Source organism: Miniopterus schreibersii, assembly GCF_964146895.1.
Source record: "Miniopterus schreibersii genome assembly, chromosome: 10".
Classification (NCBI taxonomy): Eukaryota; Metazoa; Chordata; class Mammalia; order Chiroptera; family Miniopteridae; genus Miniopterus; species Miniopterus schreibersii.
The window spans coordinates 40455133-40479539 of NC_138110.1; the positions used below are offsets into that span (position 1 = coordinate 40455133).

At 34.5% G+C, this 24407-nt stretch overlaps 2 protein-coding genes across 2 annotated transcripts in view; one reads left to right on the forward strand and one right to left on the reverse strand.

Annotated features, from left to right (window-relative positions):
* The window catches only part of USP14 (ubiquitin specific peptidase 14), a 34899-nt gene extending 12903 nt beyond the window's left edge, over positions 1–21996 (forward strand). The window contains exons 6-16 of the mRNA XM_081150068.1: positions 2466–2524; positions 6063–6193; positions 7109–7189; positions 7547–7632; positions 8312–8426; positions 11229–11294; positions 11669–11761; positions 13065–13193; positions 19425–19485; positions 19940–20047; positions 20696–21996. Coding sequence (XP_081006194.1) covers positions 2466–2524; positions 6063–6193; positions 7109–7189; positions 7547–7632; positions 8312–8426; positions 11229–11294; positions 11669–11761; positions 13065–13193; positions 19425–19485; positions 19940–20047; positions 20696–20847 — 1081 coding nt within the window. The 3' untranslated portion in view covers positions 20848–21996. The remainder of the gene's footprint in view (positions 1–2465; positions 2525–6062; positions 6194–7108; positions 7190–7546; positions 7633–8311; positions 8427–11228; positions 11295–11668; positions 11762–13064; positions 13194–19424; positions 19486–19939; positions 20048–20695) is intronic.
* The window catches only part of THOC1 (THO complex subunit 1), a 38333-nt gene continuing 35885 nt past the window's right edge, over positions 21960–24407 (reverse strand). Inside the window, exon 21 of the mRNA XM_081150067.1 lies at positions 21960–24046. Within this exon, the coding sequence (XP_081006193.1) occupies positions 23751–24046 (296 nt within the window). The 3' untranslated portion in view covers positions 21960–23750. The remainder of the gene's footprint in view (positions 24047–24407) is intronic.

A 24407-nucleotide genomic window follows, 5' to 3' on the forward strand; every position in this document is an offset into this window, starting at 1 on the left:
CTTACATTTAGGTTTGTGATCCATGTTTACTTAACTTTTATGTATGGTGGGAGGTAGGTGTTCCATCCCATCCTGTTCTTCTAGTACCATTTGGGGAAAAGATGAATATGTCCCCATTGAATTTTCTTAGCATGCTTTGTTGAAAATCAATTAACCATAATGGATGTAATAACTAAGATTTAGTTCTGGACTTTCAGTTCTAGTTTAGAAATAAATTCACTGATTTGTAAGTCTGTGCCAGTGAGTAATGGTTTTAAAAGGTAATATCACTATACAAAAGAAAAAAGAGTAAACAACTATTCACATTTAGAGAAACTTTGAAATAGTCTATAAATGAGGGTCCCTTCTCTTCAACGAGTATAAATGTTTAACTTAAAATATGACCCTGGCCAGGTTGCACAGTTGGTTGTAATGTCATCCTGTACATCAAAAGGTGTGGGTTCGATCCCCCGTCGGGCATGTATGGGAGGCAACCAATTGATGTTTCTCTCTCTCAAAAAATTAGTAAGGAACATATCCTTATGTGAGGATTAAAAGTATATACATATAAATTTATTACATCTGTCTTGATTTATACATTGCAGTTCTTAATGTATGATATAATTCTAAACTGCAATTTGGATTCCTAGCTTCATGAATGTTGACCTTTTTATTTCCTTAGTGGCTTGTGAAATGCTTTGATAGAACTGAGCATTAGAAAGGAGAGAGGAGAACTATGCAGAAACCTGAGAGTAACTGAAGGTTTTCTATATTTCTCTGAATACTTGTCAGGTATTTACGTGAAATTGCCTAGAGTGCAGCTGATGTATTATCAGTGAACAAGACACAGTACCTATCTTTAGGCACTTTCAATCTAATTGAGAAAGATGATCAGGTCAACAGGTACTGTTTCAGAACTATCTTAATGGGAAATGTTAGTTATTTTTCCTCAGAGGCCTAGTTATTTCTTCATTGTTTTAGTGTGTCCGTGGTTACTGATGAGAAGTCTGACATCAATCTTAATTCTTACTCTTTTCTGTTAATAACTTTTATTTTTCAAAGTTTTCTATCAGTATAAGTGTGGGTTTTCTTTATCTTATTTTAGTGCTCACTGGGCACTAAGTCTGAGGACTCTTGTCCTAAACTCTGGGACATTTTTGGCCATTATTTCTTCAGATATTGCTACTCTTCTATTTTATCTGGCTTCATCTTACATTTTGAACATTAGAATTTCTGGATCTAGTTTTCATGTCATTTTTTCCCTCTGCACTTTAAATTTTTTATGTGCTGTATTCTAGGAGAATCCCTAAGATTCGTTTTACTTATATTTCATTGATTTGTACATTAGCTTTGTTTTACAACTGCTTATTTTTCACAACCTTTGTTCTGTTTTATAACCTCCTGTTAATAATTTTTGGATATGATTCCTGCTCTTATTTCTTGAGGCTTTAAAATATTATTTAAAGTTTTTCTTTTCCTTTAACTCTGTTCTTTTTGGATGTAAGGTATGATATGATCTTCCCTCATTTGTTTGAAGATTGTGTACTTATTCAACCATATTCTCTTATGTTCTGATTGCAAGTTATCTGAATGAGTAACTTGCTGGAGCAGCGCTCTGCCCTAGAGTGTGACTAGTTGGGACAGACTTGCCTTATGTACTTCCAAGACTCTTCTTTCTTCCGAATACCTTATAGCCTCCATTTCAAGGAGAGTTCTCTTGCATGTCTTGGAGTTATTTCTCTGAGTTTGTATAAGCAGAGATTTCATCCTGTTGATTCTGTTTTCTTGAAACCAAATGCCTTTTTTTTTTTTGAATTTTAAGTTTTCATAAGGTTGTGGAAGTCCTTGTACTTATTAATTTAATCAATACAAGATGGCATGGATGGGGTTGTATGTCATTGGAAAAATGGCACTAACTGATAAAATAGGAATGAAAGGTGAGGAAAATTACATGAAAGATGTTTTACAACTGGAGATGCTGAAGATAATTTTCAAATAGAGTTTTTATTTGGCAGGTTCTAGAGAGAGGGATGTATAATGATGAAAGGTAGAAAGAAAGTGCATTCAAGAGAAGTAGACTGTATTGGCTGAAGAGGCAGTGAGTAGAATGGTGAATTGATTTTGATTTAATGTTTTCAATCTAATGCCTTCTTCATTATTTTTGAAGTTGTGTTTTATTTGTAATAGTAATCTGCACTTTTTGTTTTACACTGTTTTCAGAAAATGTTTGGTATAGATGAGTTAGACAAGGGAAAAGAATTTAAAGTGGCTTCATTCATTTAAATTCTCTTTTTCCTTAGTGCTCCTTTTTTGCCCATATAATGCTCAAAGGAACAAGACCAGAGAGACGAAAATAGAAAGGTGGGAGCAACCCTGAGAAACTTGCAGTTGAGGGTGTCATAATAAGTTCTTTTAACTGGTTTCTTCCTACTTGAGTTTCAGAATGAATTGAATCCTGTTTTTTAATTCTGCCTTAATGTCCCTAGGTATGCTGGTGCCTTGAGAGCTTCAGGGGAAATGGCTTCAGCACAATATATTACTGCAGGTCAGTCTTAAAAATACATACTTTTCAAGAGAGAGTATTGTATTCAGTAAGTGTTATTTTTAACTCAGTTTGTTTGCTACCTTTCGATTTACAAAATGTGTTTTGTAAAACATTACCTCATTAAAATTGGACTAACTGTAAACAACTTGGAACTTATTTTGTTATCCAAATTATAAACCAGTGATGTGGCTCCGTTTTGAAGAACAGTCTTTGGATTAAATTATAATTTTGGGCCCTGGCCTGGCGTGGCTCATTGGTTAGAGCGTCAGCCTGCACACTGATGGGTCGAGGGTTTGATTCCCAGTCAAGGGCATGTACCTCAGTTGAGGGTTTGCTGCCCGCCCTCAGTCAGGGCACATGCAAGAGGAACAATTGGTGTGTCTCTTTCACATCGACCGATGTTTCTCTCTCTCTCTCTCTCTCTCTCTCTCTCTCTCCTTTCTCTCTCTTTCTCCCCCCTTCCTTCCTCTCTCCTACTTCCTCCCTCCTATTCTCTTTGAAAAAGCGATGGAAAAAATATCCTCAGGTGAGGATTAACAACAACAACAAAATTATAATTTTCGCTTAGGTTCTGTTAGTAAAATACAGTGGTACCTAGGTTTTCGAATGTCCTCATTGACAAACATTTCGGTTTACTATCACCGTAAACCCGGAAGTAAATGCTCTGGTTTTCGAACACGCCTCGGAAGTCGAACATGCCACACACTTCTGCTGAGGGCAAGATCTTGAGGCCTAGCTCTCTGCTGTCAATCCCTTGGTTTTCGAACGTTTCAGAACTCAGATGGTCTTCCGGAACGGATTACATTTGAAAACTGAGGTACCACTGTGTATCTTTAGGGATATCCAGAGAGAGGTTTTATTGTAGTTGATGTGATCATTATAATAGAGAGTCTTGGTGGGTATTAGTGTGAGGAAGTAGTGTATGAGGAATGAGAAGACATGAAATTCTTAAAGTATAGAAATATTTCTTCATTACATGAGACCATGTGTGCCCCTGTCTCATTTTGGGACAATTGGACAAAATGAGTACCCTCCTTTTTTAAAAAATTGATCTTAGAGTAAGGGAGAGGGGAGAGCAAGCGAGAGAGAAATATTCATGTGAGAGAAGACCAGCTGCCTCCTGCACACCCCCTAACCAGGCGTGCTTTTTTGGGGGGGGGGGGTAACAGCTTTATTGAAATACTCATATACCATACAATTCACTCATTTAAAGTGTACAATTTATTGTTTTTTAGTATATTCACAGAATTGTGCAGTCATCACCAAAATCAATTTTGGAACATTTTCATCACTCCAAAAAGAAATTCTAACTTTTAGCAGTCACCCTGTTTTCCCTTCACCACTCCCAGCCCTGTGCAACCACTAATCGGGTCTTAGCCTCTATAGATTTGTGTATTGTGGACTTTTGATATAAATGGAATTATACAACATACGATCTTTTTTGGCTGGCTTCTTTCACGTAGAATGTTTTCAAGGTTCACCCACATTATAGGATGTATCAGTACTTCATCCCTTTTTATTGCTAAATAAGATTCCATTGATTGGATATATCAATGGAATTTATCCTTTCATCACTGAAAGATATTTGGGTGGTTTCACTTTTTGACTATTATGAATATTGTGGAACTTTCTGTGCGTAAGTCTTTTTGTGGACATATGTTGTCATTTTGGGTAAACCTCTAGGAGTGGAATTGCTGGGTTAAATGGTAACTATATTTAACCTTTTGAGGAACTGCCAGACTTCTCCAAAACAGCAGCAGCATTTTACATTCCTTTCAGCATGTATGAGGGTTCCAGTTTCTCTTTATTCTTGATACTCTTGCTGTCTTGATAATGCTTGATATTTTTGTCTTTGATTATAGCCATTCTAGGCGTGTGAAGCAGTATATCATTGTGGTCAACCCTTAATTTTTAATACTATAAACAGTAAGTTTTTTTGTGTCACTTGGAGATAGACAGATTTCCTCTAACCTTTTTTCCTAAAAGTAGATTTTTTGAAATGAAGTTTTTAATGGGAAAATGTGATCACTTATATCTAGTTCATTGGATTACTTATGTTTCTAAGAGTAACTCAGAATTTCAACATCTTGTCCAGTATCATATATAGGAGGCTGATAGTATTGATGGGATAAAAAATACTGTTCTTTACTTTTAGCTTCTTGACTTTTTGAACTTTTTTATTTTGAACTAAATTTAAATTTATAGAAAAGTTGTAAGAATTCACCAATTACTATTTTTTTTGTTGCGTCTGGTTCATCATTCTATATAATGTGTATTCTTTTTTTCTGAACCGTTTGAGAGTAAGTTGCATATATCATGTCCTTTATCCCTGAATACTTCAGTAAATATTTCCTCAGAATAAAGACATTCATAACCACAGGACAGTTTTCAAAACCGTATTCTAAAATGTAGACTTTATTTCAATTTTGCCAATTGACCCACCATTCCCCATTGTAAATTTTTTCTTTTTTGCTTCAGGAGCCAGTTTAGGATCACACACTGCATTTATATGTCATATCTCATTGGTTTCTTTTAATGTATAGTGTGTTTTTCACCTTTTTTCCCAAATAAATGAAATATTTTGATGTTACTGGTATATAGTAAGTAAGCTTAAACGATCTTTTCTTTTTTTTTTTTTTTTTTAGCAATGTGCACTTTAAAGTGTTATTACAATTTAGGCTTTTTTAATTTTAAAAATAATTAGCTTGGTAGTGATGCTTAAATTTCAGCTCTCCCTTTAAAAATATATTTTAAACATTGTGTTAGGTTGATTTAATCAGGAACATTTTATTGAGCACTGCTGTGTGCTGAGATGTAGTTTTTACTGGATTTCAGCCTATATAACAATAACAGATAACATTTCACATTTTAGTTAACAAAACAAGTCAAGATAAGCTACATTACAGTTTTGTTGTACATAAATAAGGGCAAGGTGTGACAGCTAGGACATTAGAAAAGGAAAAGTATTCTGACCTCCAGAAGCCAGGGCTGAGTCTATGACCATGGGATTCATGATGTTGAGAGGGGATAAACAGGAAAGATTTTTGAAGACGGCAAATTAGCTTTGGTTTTTAGCTATTCAGTAGAATCAAGAAGTATGTTTAAAGAGTCAGATTTCAATATTCAGGAGTTCAGTAGATGGGAACCAAGTGAGTTAGGTGTGAAGATCTGATGGCTTGTTAAGGGCATTGTGGCAGAACAGTAACATACCTGTTTGATCTCTAGACAGAAGTTATATGTATTTGTGTTGAATGAATACATACCCTGCTTTGTTTGGGAAAACAGTGACTGGCAGGGGGGGAGAGGGGCAGGGCTCAGAAGTTGTTTATAGCTAGTGCTTGCATTATAAATTCTGGTGTGTTCATTGAGATTTAAAAACAAATCTTTTTCTTATTAGGAATCCAACAATTGTAAAAGGAATAGATATACATAAAAATAGTTAAGCAGGTTTTTGTTTGTTGTAATTGAGTTTCATTTACAGTAGCATGTATAAAATATGCCACTCTTTTACTAAAGTACTATTTGCTTTATTTTTAAGCCCTTAGAGATTTGTTTGATTCCATGGATAAAACTTCTTCTAGTATTCCACCTATTATTCTACTGCAGTTTTTGCACATGGCTTTTCCACAGTTTGCAGAGAAGGGTGAACAAGGACAGTATCTTCAACAGGTAATCAGGGCATGTTCCTTGGTTTTCATTTTGTAAATGTAAATATTAGGTTTCCTACACTTACCATACTTATTGGAGTATATTTGGAAATGCAAGTATTAGTCCTCTAGTTCACTCTACTGTTATGTCTTGGTTGGTGTGGTTAGTCTGTTAACTGATCATCTTGCTCTGCTTTTGTTTCTTTGCAGTGTTTCTCCATACAGCCCCCAGAACCCTTTTAAAATGTAAATAAGATTGTGTTGGTCCCTTGTTCAGTGCTTCCTAGTGGTTTTCTATCCCTAAATAATCTAAATCCTAAATAATCCAGCCTCTAGCTACCTTTCTGAATTTATTATGTGCCACTGTCCTCCTTGCCCACTTCTCTCCAGGTACTGGCTTCCGTGCTACCTTTTAAACCCTCCAAGTATCCTGCAGGGCCTTTGCACTTGTTTCTTTGGGTCTCAGTACATGACTTTCCTCCTTACCTTTAGGTCTCCTGGTTCAAATGTGAAGGCATCAGAGAGGCTTTCCTTGACTGTCCTATTAAAATAGCACACCTTCCTTGCCCCAATCACTTTTTGCTCCTGTATTGCTCCCCCCCTTTATAACCTTTCTCTTAACTTGAATTTATGTTATATTTTTTTTATGTTTCCCATTTGGACTTTTCCTATTGCATTTACTGCTATGTATTCCTAGTGTCCAGAGCAGTGTTTAGCATAATCAGGAGCTCAGTAAACATGTCTTGAATGAAAAAAACTACTTTGGAATTTTTCATTGTTTTGAAGATCATAAAATATCGACTTTGGCTTAATATTTTTAAAGAAAAAAAGTAGCTTTCTTCTCCTTCCCTAAGGACACTAATTATTTTGGAAGGATTCTAGAGACCAAACACTGTCACAACCAGGATTACTTACTGTGTCATTTTAAAAATTACAGGATGCTAATGAATGTTGGATACAAATGATGCGAGTATTGCAACAGAAATTGGAAGCCATAGAGGATGATTCTGTAAAAGAGGTAATTGAAATATTTGTGATTATAGATCTTCATTATACCTTGATTCATTCCCACCCCAAAGGCTTGAAATAAATTCATCTTAATAGATAGACATGTACTTGAATACTTTAGGTGTTCAATCTATAGTTGGAATTTGAAAGGTTGCATTTGACACTTGAATTCAGTGTATTTTTATTAAACTTAATTGATAATTATTGGGCATCTGTAGTTTTTTGGCAATGTTCTTTGAGCAGTAGAAGGATTTTGCAGAAAGGGATTAAATTTTTTAAAAGTATGTATTACTAAACTGGATTGTGTGGGAGGTAATATAAACTGCATAAAGTAAAATGGGAATTTTTATTTCATTTTCTTTTGCAGACAGATTCTTCATCTGCATCATCAGTGACACCTTCTAAAAAGAAAAGTTTAATTGATCAATTCTTTGGCGTTGAGTTTGAAACTACGTATCCTTATGAGCCAAGATGTATAAACTACTCATAACTTATTAGAAGCGCATGAAGTGGATTGCTATAAATATGTTGGGTGATTGGAGTGGTGGGTGGGGTAGGAAGGAAAATTCTTCAGAGGTTTTTATGTCTAAAAAATATCATGGAAATTAGAAATTTAAAAAAATATACCCATTGGAGTGATCTTGAAGTTTAGGTAAGTGTATACTTTAAGGATACTCATTATTTTTTCTTATGAACATCTTTAACAGAGTCCACTTCATTAATTTGCCTCAAAGAGAACTAATTTTTAATTGTATGGAGTGTATCAGTTAGATACATGAAATTGACCCAGTTCATAAAACATGAATTTAGGGAAGTATTATTTTCTAGGTGATGGGTAGAAACTTAGAAAAGATTTCTTTTTATGTATCTTTTGTTATTAGGACCATTTTAACACCGTATAAATAGCAACTTAAATTTGTTTAATGTTGGTTCTTTTCACACATTCTTTTACTCAGTATTGCTGGTGAGCGAATTAGCATTTTAAAATATGTTGAAATCTCTTTTGGGAGACCAAAATGTTTTAAATACTAAGGAATGATACTGTTAATTTTAATCATATTAGGATAGCTTATTCATGATTATATAGTAAATTGAATACCTATTAGCATATTCCTTATCTTACTTTGCAAAGCATGAAATGTACAGAATCTGAAGAAGAAGAAGTCACTAAAGGAAAGGAAAATCAGCTTCAACTTAGCTGTTTTATCAATCAAGAAGTCAAGTATCTTTTTACAGGACTTAAATTGGTAAGAATGATCAGAGTTGATCCTCATTATTTGTGGATTTTATATTTGCAGATTTCGTATTTGCGAATGCACCTACTTGATAAAAATTTATTTGTAACCCAACATCAATACTTTTGGTGTTTTCATGGTCATTTGAAGATGTGCTTAGTGTGGCAAAAAGTTTGAGCTGCCTGACACACAGTGTACCACCTGAGGTCCAGAAAAGTGATGGTCTGACTTCTTGTTTCAGCTCATACTTTAAACAAGGGTTCTTTTGCAGTGGTTTTTTAGCGCCCTGTTTTTTGCATTTTTGTGCTTGTTGATTTTGCTATTTAAAATGACCTCAGGCATAGTGCTGAAGTGCTATCTAATGTTTTAAGTGCAAGAGGACTGTGACATATCTTAAAGAGAAAATTGTTTTAGATAAGTTTCATTCAGAGATGAGTTTTAGTGTAGTTGCGTGTGAGTTCAGTGTTAATGATCAACAGTGTACAGAAACATAGAACAAGGTTGTGTATTGTTTGGTTGATAAAAATGTGACCAGAGGCTTAAAGGAGAGCTCTGAGGGTATAATAATGAGGATATATTAATAATTATGAGGCATAAACCAGGATTATACTGTGCAGATCAGGCTCTATAGTCATTTTGCCATTGTACTCGTATTATAGTTGAGATCCTAGAATTTAAGTGACTTAATTTGGTTTGTGGCAGAGCCAGATCTAGAACTTGTTTATCTCACTATTCAGTTAGTGCTCTTTGCCCAGTGCCATACTAAGGAATGCACTGTAGTGAGCCAATGGATAAAATGTAATGGCTTGTGTGCCAGTTTATTAATTCGATGTGATTTGGGGAATATGCACATCTTTTTGAAGGATGGTTACTGAATTGGGGCAGGCATTACATTGATAAACAAGATAATTTGTTGTCAGGGAGCTCCCCTCTATAGTTTGGGGTAAAAGGTATTATAGGAAGGGTTACTAAATTTAAACTTAAGCAGGTAGATAAATAGTGACATTCTTTGCTCTGTGATATTGAAAGGAGAGTTGTGAGGCATAATGGCTTTTGAGAGAAGTTTATTTTAAAAGCATTACAGATACTAGCTAACCACCAAGACTCCTAACGATGTGCAAGTTTCAGGGCTTTAAAACATGGAGTATAAGTGTTAATTGGAGAGTATAGAATGAAATGTTTGTCTAGGACTCTCCAGATGATCTTTTTCATAATTTTATAAAATTCCAGGAAAACTAAATATACTTGGAACTTCTAAAGGATAGTGGATTGGTGATAATAGGTATAGCTTATTACTTGATGAATAACATCGAAACAGATATGGTTTCTTGAAAAAAAATGAGATTTTGTATTGTCTTGGTAATTTTTAGATAATTTGTTCTGGTTATTAGATCATTTTAATCTGTTAGATTATTTTAATCATTTGTTCTTGTTATCTTGAGTAATTTGACTTTAATTTCTTTACCTCTTTGCTGCTGAATAAACTTGATTAAATGTTAAAAAGCTACAGTGATTCCTTTTGTAATGTGATTAGTAATTTTTAAAAATCAAACTTAAAAAAATTTTTTTGAACAATTGTAACATGCTTAGAGTAAACATTAACAGTAAATTGTTTTAACTCTGATTTCTTATATGTTTATATTCTCAAAGCAGAACACATTAGTGTTATTTTTCCCTCCAGTTTTATTTTTATTGAACTTATTGGGGTGACGTTGGTTAATAAAGTGATATAGGTTTTATTTTATTTATTTTTAAATATGTCTTTATTGATTTCAGAGAGAGGAAGAGAGAGAGAGAAACATCAATGACGAGTCTTTGATTGGCTGCCTCCTGCCGCCCCCTACTGGGGATTGAACCCGAAACCCTGGCATGTGCCCTGACCGGGAATCGAACCACAATCACCTGGATCATAGTTCAGTGCTCAACCGTTGAGCCACGCCAGCCGGGCTAAAATTATATAGGTTTTAGATGTACAATTCTATAATACATCATCTGTATATTGTATTGTTTGTTCACCACCCCAAGTCAAGTCTCCTTCCTTCACAATTTATTCCCTTTTATTGCTAATGTTTATTGAACATAGAATACATACTAAATAGTTTTCCAAGTTTTCTACATGTACTAATTCATGTAATTCTAACAACAACCCTATAACATAGGTACTATTATCACCATTTACAGATAATGCCCAGAGGGGATAACTACCTTGCCCAGTGTCACACAGGCTTTAAGGAGTAGAAAGACAGACATGATCATTAAGATATGTATAATGGCCGAGGGCTTTCCCACATTGGCTAGATTAACAGAGGGTTTCTTTGTTATGACTTTGCTCAAATTTAATAGTATTTGATTGGTTCTGGAAAGCTTTTATACATCATAAAGAACAAGGATTTCCTACATTCTCTTAATTTTTCTCTAATGTGAATATTCTAATAAATCATAAGTAGAACGATGTCATAAAAGGCTTTATTATGTTCTATAAAATTCAGTATAGGCTCTCAGAATCTGAGTAACATTTGGATCATAATTTTAAAACTTTAAACATTATGTTTTCTATTCCAACAAATTCACACCAGTATAAATTTTTACATTCCATTGACTTCACACCTGTGTAAATTTTTTGATGCCTTTTAAGAACTGAACCATATCTAAAAAGAAAAGTCTTCCTGCATTGTCTTCATTCAGGTTCTCAGTGGTGTAAATCCATTATCTATTCAGTAGTGCTAATTTTTAAAGAATTTAAAGGTGTGATGCTATATTGTGGAGAAAAAAATTTAAACTAATGTTTGTTCTTCTGTTATGTTCTTTTTTTAGCGACTTCAGGAAGAAATCACGAAACAGTCTCCAACACTGCAAAGGAATGCTTTGTATATCAAATCTGTAAGTTGTGTGTTCCTTTTGAAATTGAATTCTATTGTTAAAAGTTTTCCAGTTAATTACTGTTGCCCAGTCTTTGTTTTTACCAAACCAAGGAATTAAAAACTTGTATGGTATTTTCTTTTTTTTTTAATTTTTATTTTTAATATATCTTTATTAATTTCAGAGAGGGAGAGGGAGAGGAAGAAATAGAAACATCAAAGACGAGAGAGTCATCATGGATCAGCTGCCTCCCTCACGCCCCCGACTGGGGATTGAGCCTGCAACCCGGGCATGTGCCCTGACCGGGAATCAAACCTCGATGCTCAACCACTGAGCCATGCCTAGCCGGGCTCATGTGGTATTTTCATGTAATATGATTCTGTTTTTTCTTTTAGTCCAAGATCAGCCGGCTACCCGCTTACTTGACTATTCAGATGGTTCGATTTTTTTATAAAGAGAAGGAATCTGTGAATGCTAAAGTTCTTAAGGTTAGTAATGAACTTTTCAGTGTAATAAATTATTCTTTGAAGGCAATCCCTAACTTATAGTAGGTTTCTTTAATCCTTTAGGGATAAATTTTCTTTGAAATATAAATAGGGAAGTTATTAACATTAGATAAGTGGTTCTTAACCAAGATATGTATTGGAATTAATCTATTGTCCTTTTTATTTTAAATCATATACATTGCCTGGCTTCTTCCCACCCCCAGATTCTGATTAAGTACATTTTATTTTATTTTTTATTTTTATTTTTTTAAAATATGACTTTATAGATTTCAGCGAGAGGAAAGGAGAGGGAGGGAGGGAGAAACATCAGTGATGAGAGTCATTGATTGGCTGCCTCCTGCATGCCCCCTACTGGGGATCGAGCCAGAAACCCGGGCATGTGCCCTGACCGGGAATCGAACCTCTACCTCCTGGATCATTGGTCGATTCTCAATCACTGAGCCATGCCAGCGAAGCTGATTAAATACATTTTAAAAAAAGATTCCCAGATAATTCTGATGGATGCTCTCCATTCCCCAGAAACAGTGTGCTAGATCAGATCCTCAACTCCAGGAGGTACTGATCCTTATGTTTTAGGGCAGAAGTGCAGTATAACACACTGTACTCTGTTCTGAGCAGTTCCTTTCTTCCAGGTCAAGGGCATGTTAAATTATTGGCGCCCAAAGAGTACTTAAATTGTAATCCAGCCCTATGATGTAGCTGTTTTATTGAACTGTAGCTCTGATCTTTGGGAGAGGTATATATAATTCTAGCCTGTTGAGCTGAAATTCATAATACATTTTCAAATATACTTAGTATTATATTAGAAGGTTAACTATAGTTGAAATATTTACTAGTGTTAACTTCATATGTTAATAGTAATTACTAAAGTATATCACTATTGTTTCTATGTGAAATTGTATTTAAAATTAGAGTCAAAAGCGACCTTATTTGTAAATTGACTCCTCTCTGGTTTAAGGTCTCCATTATTTTCACAGCAATTGGTCTAATATTTCTAAAATGCTTCGTCATACAAATTTTGGTAATTCCTCTGTGGTCAGTTTCATGGGTTAAAATGTTTAATGGAAAAAAAGCTAAAAATTTTTCTTACCTTAAAGGTAGAACCAGGTTGAATATAAGCGCTGTGATGTTTTCAGCTGCATAGATTTCCAAGTGATTTTTACAGATTTTATTTTCAACTTTATTTGAATTATGAAAGCACTACTTTAAAAGCGTGATAAATATTTTAAATAACTACCTTGGTAAGTCTCTCTACACATTTGTTTTCTTTTTGATTTGTATATAGGATGTTAAATTTCCTCTTATGTTGGATGTGTATGAACTATGTACACCAGAACTTCAAGAGAAAATGGTCTCTTTTCGATCAAAATTCAAGGATCTAGAAGATAAAAAAGTGAATCAGCAGACAAAGACAGTAGGTTTTTATTGCTGATTTTTTAATCTTAGTATTTTAAACATCAATCTTCAGTAATTACTTTGTTGTATTGTTATTTTATTGTAAAAATGGATGAACTTACATTTTATTTAGCTCGTATACAAACCCCACATATATTGGTGCAAGCCTTTAAAGCTTTAAGGTGTATTTTAGCATAAGGAAAAGAATTCTAGTTATGGTAAGGGTTCTTTATAGTAGAATAAGCTTAATTTCTTTTCTCCTGTAATGTGCAGCTTATATTCCTTTTATGTTTATCTCCTCAAAGCACCTCACATAAAATCTTGCATAGTATTTTCAGTGTATTTTATTATTTTCCTCGGAAGACATTGAATTATCTCTATTTTTTAGATGGAAGTGGTAGTATAGAAGATTAATTGATTCCCTTATACTCAGTGAGACAACTAAATGTTGCTGATATGTCTGTAACTGCTAAAATCATAACCATATCAACTTTATATTTAACAGATAATATTATTTTGGGTTCATATAAAGTACAGCTGAGTTGTTACATGTCAGATTTTTTTTTCCAAAATGAAAAAGAAATTTCTTGGTAACAAGAAAGATTTTCATTGTGATACTATAAAATTATCAAATTTTAAATTCTTCTGCAGATTACCATGAGTGTGTGTGTTTTTAAAGCAATTTTTTAACATTTAAACTTTATTTCGAGATAATTGTAATATCATCTGTTATAAGAAATAACAAAGAGATCCTTTTACCCAGTTTCCCGTAGTGGTAACATCTTGCAAAACTATAATACAGTATCACAATGAGGATATTAACATTGATGCAGTCTAGATACAGTCCATTTCTATCACCACAAACACCCCTCATATTACCCTTTTGTAGCCACACCCACTTCCCTTTTGCCCCTACCCTCTCTTTAATTTCTAACCACCATTAATCTGTTCTCCATTTCTATAATTTTGTCATTTCAAGAAAAGATATATGAGTGGAATCATACATTATGTAACCTTTTGGTTGACTTTTCTCAGCATAATTCTTTGGAGATTAATCCATGTTGTTTCATATAGCAGCAGTTCCTTCTTTTTTATTGCCGAATAATATTCCATATGGATATACCACAGTTTGGTTAACCATTTACCCATTGAAGGACTGGATTGTTTGCAGTTTTGCCTATTATGAATAAATCTGCTATAGCATTGATGTACTAGTTATACTATAACCATAAATTTTCATTTAACTGGAATAAATACCCAGGAATGTAATTGCTAGAATGCATGGTAGATGTGTATTTAGTTTTTAAAGAAACTGTCAGATGTTTTCTGTAGTGGCTGTACCATTTTAGGTTTTCATCAGCAGTATATGACCAATCCCCTTTTTCTTGTGTTCTTACCATAATTTGGTGGTATCACTATTTTTTACTTTAGCGATTTGAATCAGTTTGCAGTAATATCTCATAATTTTAATTTGCATTTCTCTAATGGCTAATGAAGTTGAACATGTCTTCATATGTTTATTTACCATCTGTATGCCCTCTTTGGTGAAATGTCTCTTCATGTCTTTGACCCATTTTCTAATTATGCTGCTTTTTTTCTCTTAAATTTTGAGAGTACTTTATATTCTAAATACTAGTCTTCTGTTGGATATGTGGTTGCTAAATATTTTCTCCCAGCCCGTAGCTTTGTCTTTCCATCCTCTTAACTGTGTATTTTGCAGAGGGAAAGTTTTTTGTTTTTTTTTAAATATATCTTTATTGATTTCAGAGAGAGGAAAGGAGAGGGAGAGAGAGGTATGGAAACATCAATGATGAGAGAGTCATTGATCGGCTGCCCCCTGCACAACCCCCACTGGGGGTGGAGCCCGCAACCCAGGCATGTGCCCTGACCGGGAATCGAACCCCGATCACCTGGATCACAGGTCGACGCTCAACCACTGAGCCACGCCCGGCCGGGCTGCAGAGGGAAAGTTTTTAATTTTTATGTAATTCAGTTTATGTTTTTCTTTGGTGGTTCTTGCTTTTTGAGTTATAGCCTAAGAAACCATTGCCTAGTCAAAGGCCATGAAGAATTATGCCAGTGTTTCTTCTAAGATTTTTATAGTTTAGGTCTTCCATTTAGGTTTTTGATCTATTTTGGATTAATTTTTGTATATGGAATGAGGCACAGGTTCAGATTCATTCTATTACATATGAATATCCAGTTGTTTCAGCACCATTTGTTGAAAAGACTATTCTTTGCCTATTGAATGGGCTTGGCACCCTTGTAGAGAGTCATTTGATCATAGCTGTGTATTTCTGGATTCCTAGTTTTATTGCATTGGTCTATACGTCTGTCCTTCTGCTAGTACCACAATCTTGGTTAATACAGTTTTGTAGTAGGGACTATAGCAAAGTATTAGCCTTCCAACTTTAGATTGTTTTGTCTCTTCTGAGGCCCTTGTATTCCCATATTTATTTTAGGATCAGCTTGTTCATTTCTTCAAAAAAACAATTGGAGCCCTAGCTGATTTTGCTCAGTGGTTAGAACATTAGCCTGCGGACTGAAGTTCCTGGGTTCGAATCTGGCCACGGGCACGTACCTTGGTGGCAGGCTCAATCCCTGGCCCTGGTTGGGGCACCTGCGGGAGGCTAATGGTGTTTCTTTCTCTTTCTCTCTCTTTCCCTTTCCTTTCCACTCTCTCTGGAAAGCAATAGAAAAAATATCCTCTGGTGAGGATTAAAAAAACAATTGCGTTGAATCCGTAGATCAGTTGCCGGGTCTTGCTATTTTAATAATATGAAATTGTTTTGCAATCCAGGTCTATTTACTTAGGTCTTTCATTTTTTTCAGCATTGTCTTATATATAAGTTTTTAGTGTACAAGTCTTAAACTTCCGTTAGATTTATTCCTAAGCAGCTTGTTCTTTTTTTTTTTTAATATATCTTTATTGATTTCAGAGAGAGGAAAGGAGAGGGAGAGAGAGAGATAGAAACATCAGTGATGAGAGAGTCATTGATCAGCTGCAGCTCGCACCCCGGGCATGTGCCCTGACCGGGAATCGAACCCCGATTGCCTGGATCCTAGGTTGACGCTCAACGGCTGAGCCACGCCCAGCCGGGCAGCTTGTTCTTTTTGATGTTTCGTAAATGGCATTGCTTTCTTAATTTCATTTTTGGGTTATTCATTGTTGATCTTGTATTTTCTACTTTGCTGAACTGTTTGTTAGCTTTTCCTTTTTTTTGAAAGAGATTGGGTAGAATTGGTGTTAATTTTCTTCAAGTGTTTGGTAGAACCGTGATGGAACAATGTGGGCCTGGAGATTTATTTTTCAGGAGTTTTAAAATTACAGATTCAACTTTCTTCATGGTTATGGGTACTGAAGCAGTCTATTTTATAGTTTGTTTGTGGACTTGGTCTGTTTATCTAGCCTGTCAGTTTTGTGTGTGGGGTTGTCCTTAGTATTCATTTTATTCTTTTGTTGTCTGTAGTATGTGTAGTGATACCTGTTCTGTTTCATTCCTGATGTTGGTAATTTGTGTCCTTTTATTTCCTTTGTCAGTCTTGCTAGAGGATTGTCAATTTTATTAATCTTACTGAGAACTAGCTCTTCATTTCATTGATTTTCTGTTATTTTCTTCTGTGTCTAATTTAATGAATTCCTACTCTCCCTTTTTCTGCTTGCTTTGGGTTTATTTTGCTCTTATTCTAGGTTCTTAAGGTAGGGGAGCTTAGTTTTTATTTCAGACTTTTCTCTATTTTCTAACGTATACATTTAGGGCTATAAATTTCTCTCTTAGCGGTGCTTTCACTATGTCCTACAAATTTCATTATATTGTACTTTCATTTTCATTCTGTTCCTTGTATTTTTTTTTTCATATAGTTCCCTTGAGAATTCTCTTGCTCTTGAATTATTTAGAAGGATCTTGTTTAGTTTCCAGGTGTTAGGAAAATTTTCTGTTATCTTTCTGTTATTGATTATAGTTTAATTCCATTGTAGTGAAAGAACATTCTCATGTTATTTAAATTTTTAAAAATTTGTTGAGGTTTGCCTTAGACGTCTCAGGATGTGATCCCTCTTGGTATATGTTCCATGGACACTTGAGGAGAATGTGTATTCTGTTGTTGAGTGGAGTGTTCTATAGATATTGATGAGATCCAGTTGGTTAATGGTGGTGTTGCATTTTTCTATAATCTTGCTGTTTTTCTGTCTAGTTCTATCAGTTGTTGAGAAAAGAGTGTGAAGTTCTCAACTAAAATTGTGCATTTGTGTGTTTCCCCATTCAATTCTATCAGCTTTTGCTTTGCATATTTTATAGCTCTGTTATTTGGTGCATGCACATTTAGGATTGATTGCTTTGTCATCTTGGTGGAGTGAACCTTTCGTTATGCAATATTCCTCTCTGTCCCTGGTAGTTTTTTTTGCCCTGAAGTCTACTTTATCAGATTAATATTGCTACTGCTGCTTTCCTTTTTGTTACTTTTTTCATAATATCTTTTTCAATTCTTTTACTTTAAAATTTCCTATACTGTTATATTTGAAGAGAGTTTCTTATAGACAGTATATAGTTGGATCATGTTTTTAATCCACTCTGTTAATCTCTTTTATACACAATAATTTACACTTATGTAATTATTGATGTTGTTTAAATCTACTTTATATTTTTGTATTTTGTTTTTACCTTCTTGTGGGTTACTTGAACATTTTTTTTGTTTTTCTTTGTCTTCAAAAAGATTTTTAAATTGATTTTTAGAGAGAGGAAGGGGGAAGGAGAGAGAGAGAGAAATAGCAACCTGCTGGCCTCCTGCATGCCCCCAATCCAGGATGGAGCTCACAACCCGGGCATGTGCCTTGACTGGGAATCGAACCAGCAACCTTTCGGTACATGGGATGATGCCCAACCAACTGAGCCACACCAGCTAGGGCTTGAACATTTTTTTAGAATTCTAGATTGATTTATGTATAATGCATTTGAATATTTCTTTGTATAACTTTTTTTGTGGTTGTACGTATTACATTATATATAGTTGACCCTTGAACAATGTGGCGGTTAGGGATGTCGACCACCCACACAGTAAAAAAATGCATGTATAACTTAAGTTGGTCCTCTGCACATACATTCCCAACCACCAGCTGACAGTGAACAGTGCTGGTTTGAACTGTGCAGATCAATTGAAAATAAAACCACCACTTGTAAGTGGACCTGCACAGTTCAGGTCTATGTTGTTCAAGGGTCACCTGTATATAAAAAGGAATGGTTGGCCTAATTTTACTTTTTTGTTGTAGGATCCTTTGACTTGTTATTACTCTAGCTATATTTAAACTGCTTGCATTGTTTTCATTACCATTATAGTTTTCAAGCACTTTGTGCCCATATACCTAGATAAGTTAATTTTTTTGTATTGCACATAGAAATGGTTTGATGCAGGGAGTTCCCACTAAAGATCCTTGTCTAAAGTAGTAAACCATGCTTTTTTTAATATAGGTAAATATTTACTGAATTAAATATTTCAGTTTATTTGGGCCAAAGTGGAAGGTGGCCATGGCTTAATAGATTTAATATTAGTTGCAGTAATTTAACTTTTGTTTTTTTGAGGCAGTTCTTTTTCTTTTTTTTAATTTATGTGGTTTTATAGTATTTTGGTAAAATAAAATTACAGAATTGGGTTTTCCTTTACTACCCTAGCGCACTGTGTATCTGTACTACTATATTCACTGGTATTCACTAGCTTTAGTGGTTTAACATTGATCCTATAATCAGAGGGTCTGTTATAATACATATAAGATTGTATATTGTTAAAATGTAGGGCCTTCGAGTTTCCAGTTTTATGTTAACTGTAGTTACATCATTTTAGTAATTTGTAAGGCAGACCAGATTTTGTCTTTGTTTTGCCTCAGCGCTTTGCATTGTAGACAGTAAATATTTGTGGAAATGAATACAGGTATCCACCTCTTTCCAAAAGTTCTCCTTACGCCACGCTTTTATGAAAGACTTCCTATTTTAGCTAACTGAAAGAAATTTGAAGAGGAATTTTGCTTTTATGAAAAAAGTCATTACCATGCTAATGTATGTCTTTTGCTTTTTGTAAAAGTAAAGTGGCGGAATGTGAACTTTCTGGAAGCAGGATATTCTTCACTTTCTTTATGCCAGTTTGGCTTATGAAAGTTTTCATAGGAATGCTACTTTCAGATACTGGGGAAACATGTACTCTTTGAGAATGCAAGTTTTATTTCTGATATGGTTTAAAATAAAACATTTTTTCCTTTCAGAGTGACAAAAAGAGTAGTCCCCAAAAAGATGTTAAGTATGAACCCTTTTCTTTTGCTGATGGTAAGTGAAAGCTTCATTTCAATTGGGGGGGGGGGGGGTGGGGGGGGGGTGGGGTGTGTGTGTGTGTGTGTGTGTGTGTGTGTGTGTGTGTGTGTGTGTGTGTGTGTGTGTGTGTGTGTGTGTGTGTGTGTGTGTGTTAACATTAGTCTTGCCACACACCTGTTTTTTAGATACGATGTTTTAAATAAAGATCAGGTTTCTTGAAGTATAATTTATCTCAATATGATGTACAGTAAAAATCACTTTTTCGCATAGAGTTCTATGAATTATACCATACTTCTTAAAACATCTTTCATGAAGTCTTAACTTTGATTAGACAGTAGGATCTTGCTGGACTCTAATAATATAGTGTGTGTCTAGGCCAAACTTCAAAAACATTGTTCTTGTTACTTGGTTTTAAAAAGCACATGTCTGTTTATTTGTCTAATATTATTGGTTTTATATCTTTCCTTAGACATTGGCTCCAATAATTGTGGATACTATGATTTACAAGCAGTGTTAACACATCAGGGAAGGTCTAGCTCTTCAGGTCATTATGTATCATGGGTGAAAAGGAAACAAGGTAAAGACTCTTTTTTTTTCCTTCCCCAGTTGTCACATACTATTTTAACAGTTTGTTTAATATAAATTTAATTGCATAGTGGTTCTCAAACTTTTCAGTCTCAGAACCCCTTTACACTCTTAATTATTGAGGACCTTCCCAAAGAGCTTTTGTTTATGAAGATATTTCTTATTTACTATAATAGAAATTAAAACTGAGAAGTAAATTAATTTATTCAAAACTGACAGTAATAAACCGATTAAATAACATTTTAAAAATAAATATTTTCCAAAAACAAAAAAAATTAGCAAGAAATGGCATTTACATTTTTATAAGTCCAGCTTAATCGGAGACAGCTAGATTCTCCTAGTTGTTTCTCCATTTTGTCTGTTGCTTTATTACACATCATGTAGCCACTGGAAAAATTCCAAAGCACACTTGAGAATGAGAGGGAAAGGTATTTAATGCTTTAGTGGTGTTATGAGAACATTTGTAACCTCTTGGAATTCATGAAATGGTCTTGAACCTGGAGAAGTCCCTGGATCATGCTTTGAGAACTGTTGATATGGTAGATGGAATACTGCTGTGCATAAAATTAGTACCTTTTTTGAAATGAAACTCTGAAAAAATCATGTACGATTTTAATTTCATTTTCTTTTCTCACTTTAGATGAATGGATTAAGTTTGATGATGATAAGGTCAGCATTGTGACACCAGAAGATATCTTGCGGCTTTCTGGTGGTGGAGACTGGCACATAGCTTATGTTTTACTCTATGGGCCTCGCAGAGTTGAAATAATGGAAGAGGAAAGTGAACAGTAATCTTCATTTTAGCTATTTATGCTTAGGTGTGAAATAAATGTTATTTGTTGATCATTTCTATAATCCAGAGCTTTAGAGGAAGATACATAAGTGGTTTTGTTTCCCCTCATATGGAACAAAGGGCAAAAGCAGACCACTCTATCAACCTAAAAAATTACAGAAAAGAGAAAATTGCCTTTGGACTGTGCTGCCCTGTTTAAAGGTGGCAGGAAGACATTTTTTAAAAGCTTGTTTCTTGCTTTAATTTTTAAAAATTCTGAGTTGAAATGCCTTTCAACCATTAACTTCTGTGATAATTTTCCCTGCCTTTTTCAGATTCAGCAATGAAATGTTTATTGCACACCTATTACTCTGTTATTTGTTGTTATTGCATGGTTCAAACCACAGGTAATTCAGTAGCTGTTCATCCTTTGCCTTATCTAACGAATTTTGCCAGGAAGGTGGAAAGGAAGTGAGTGTTGCTCTCATTGTGCTCTCAGTGCTGCTGTCCATACACCATGGAAACATGGATACAATCAAGTATTTGTCCAGCCTGATTGTTGCTGGCTTTTCATGACTAAAATAAATTGTGATCAATAGTACATTCGAATATACATTTATTACTGTGTCTCTGATGTACTATGGTTTGTACGTTTAACTTTGCAATGGTTTTATAGTAATCAACCTAAAAAAGATGTTGATAGGCTCTGGTTGCTTATTTTTAGAAGATGGGAATATTTAATAAAAAAAGAAAAAGAGGGATTAACAGTTTTTGACCTCAAGTCTTTTGTCTGTTGAGTTGGCTGAAGTTCCAATGTTAATTCTGCTGGTTAGTTTTACTCTGCTGTTAAGCATCCATTTAAAAACATTTATCTTCTTTGCCTGCTAGCATTATATTGTTTAAAAAGAAATACAAAGTTGTAAGAGCAATGGAATTCTTCGGATGCCAAATGCAGTGGTTATCAGTCAGATCTGTTCCGTGGCTCAGTTCTTTGTTTTTACACTCCTGTCAAGTCCCAAAAATCTTTGTCTATTTCAGTTTAAGATAAATGATTTTTCAAGTGGTGGTAGAAATACCAAGAGTATCAGGTATTTCAGTATGGTAGGTTTAATATGTATTCTAATTAGTTCCGTTTTGTTTTTTTTTTTTTTTGAGACTTGATTGTTAGAGAAAGGACAGAATATTATCTAATTTGTCTCTGATTTTGAGTTGGGTATTTATAATTAAGTTTTGGGTAATATCATGAAATCTGGTCTTTGCTTATGCTTGTTTTAATGCTCTGCAGAGCACAGCACTGGTTAACAGATTCCAGAGAATAATGGCCATTTTTGAGTTTGAGCAATGTGATACAATCTGAGAACACTAGGGGATATAAAATAAGTATTTCAGGGAAACTTATTTGTAAATAGCTTCTTCAGCTAATCTTTAATTATTGGCAATCGGTACTCCCTTTGCTTTGAAGGAGGGTGCAGAATAGAGTGGGGAAAATGAGACTGTAAGAATTGTGATGTTTCTTTTATATATTGGTATGATGCTTGTAATTCTGCAGGTTTTAATTTTTTTTATTCACTGTCTTACTTGTCCTGAACAATTTTGAGGACATAATTTAGCAATTAAAATTTAGATTTTCTGATTTGCAGGGTGCTGTAGCTACTGGAGATCAAGTGAGGTAGGTTTAGAACAAAGTATATAATAAGCCTTGTATGAAATTAGAATTTTAAAATTGTAATTCCTTGTCATCATTATAAAAAATTTGATTTCATTTTATTTGACCCAAAAAAGCATTATTCCAAAGATATTTTAAGAAATTGGACTTATACCAGTGTTGTTTTAAACTAATAAGGTTATTTTAGAATTCAGCCTTGCATATAAGGTCTTTGAGTAGGCAAGAAAATGTCTGGACTCCTGGGTGTGCCTTCTGTGCTGTGCTACTAGCACTGAGGCCCTTTCGACATCAGAGCTGTGCTGTATACAGCTGGACTAGCTAGTGAAGTTAAGCACAAGCAAGAGCATTTATGGTGTAATACTCATTTAGTAGCTGTTCTTCAAGATTCAAAACAATGATAACCTAGACTCCTGAAGGGTAGTGCTTAGTGGGATGGTTCTATCTCCAACCATTACTGCCTAGTGCTTTGCTGTTTTATAGGGTTTTTTTCACAGACATCTCATTTGAACTTCACAATAATCTCTGAGATATGCATCCCTATTTTAACAACTTGAGAGGGGAAATAATTTTTGTAAGGCTAAAAGAACCAGGTTTTAGGCTTCATTCCATCTCTTTAAAAGTTGGGGTTCAGCAAACATTTTCTGTAGTGGGCCAGATAGTAAATATTTTAAGCTTTGCAGACCATAACATCTTTGTTGCAACTCTTTAACTTTGCTGCTGTAGCAGGAAAGAAGCCATAGACAATACCTAAAAAAATCAGCATGGCTATGTGCCAATTAAATTTTACTTATAAAACCAAGTGGTGAATGGACCATTATTTGCTGTTCCTCTGCTTTAAAGCACGAATGAGACTAGAGCAGTCATATGGATTCAGAAAGTCTTGTTCTGGGATTTTCAGAATAGCAAGTTAAATTTTATAACTACTAACAGCATGCAGAAACTAATTTGGCATAGTGTGTTTTAGGAAACACCATGCCCCTAAATATCACTTATTGACTTCATTATGAATACATTTAATTTAATAAGAATATATTGTGACTTTGAGGTCACTTTACTTTGACCATTTTCCCAACCTACTCCTCCCAAACTCTGAGGTCAGTTATCAAGAGCCAATATGTGTTCTGTTCTTGGAATACCAGCCAACTGTACAACTGTTATAAAAATGTTTATTGTTTACCAAAACCAGTGGACCTCTTATCAAATGCTGCTTGGTAACAAAATTTTATCACAGTTTTAATAAAAAAAAAAAAAAATAAGCTAACTATTTGTCTCATTGTCATTAGTTAGACTTTCTGCAAGGTCACTTAATCCAGACTTATTCAGTGCATTAATCAGATTCTCGGGCGTTGCATGTACTCCCTCTTGATCTTGCCAGGCAACTAGTAGCTGCCTAGCTCTCATTTTCATGTCTTCACTGTCACATTCAATCTGTCTAATTTCCGACTCTTTCATTTCCAAGTAGGGAGCCAGAGTCTTCCATTGTTCACCCAATTTGTTGGCAAATATCTCTATTTGTTCCCCTGTTACAGGTTTGTCTCGCCGAACATCAGGGCCTAGAAAACACAGGAAATGTAAATTATGTACAAAGTACAAAGACACATACAATTCTAAGTATATAACAGAAATGAGAAGCTAGGCAGCCACTGCGATATTAATCCCCTTTAATAAGCTTTATTTTAAAAGTAAAACAATTCCTTTTTATATTTTTCCATGGATTGAATACTGTTCTTACGGTCACGATCATTAGGAAATCAATTTTAAGTTGCTGTCAAGCAATACCTCAAATTCTTCACTAAAAGAAACAGCTGAGATACATGGTAGACGTTGAGAAGTAGATCAAATTAAATAACATACCTCTCAACAAAGAACCACAATCTTTTCCAATTTTGTAAAATAGCCAAGAAAATTCAATTC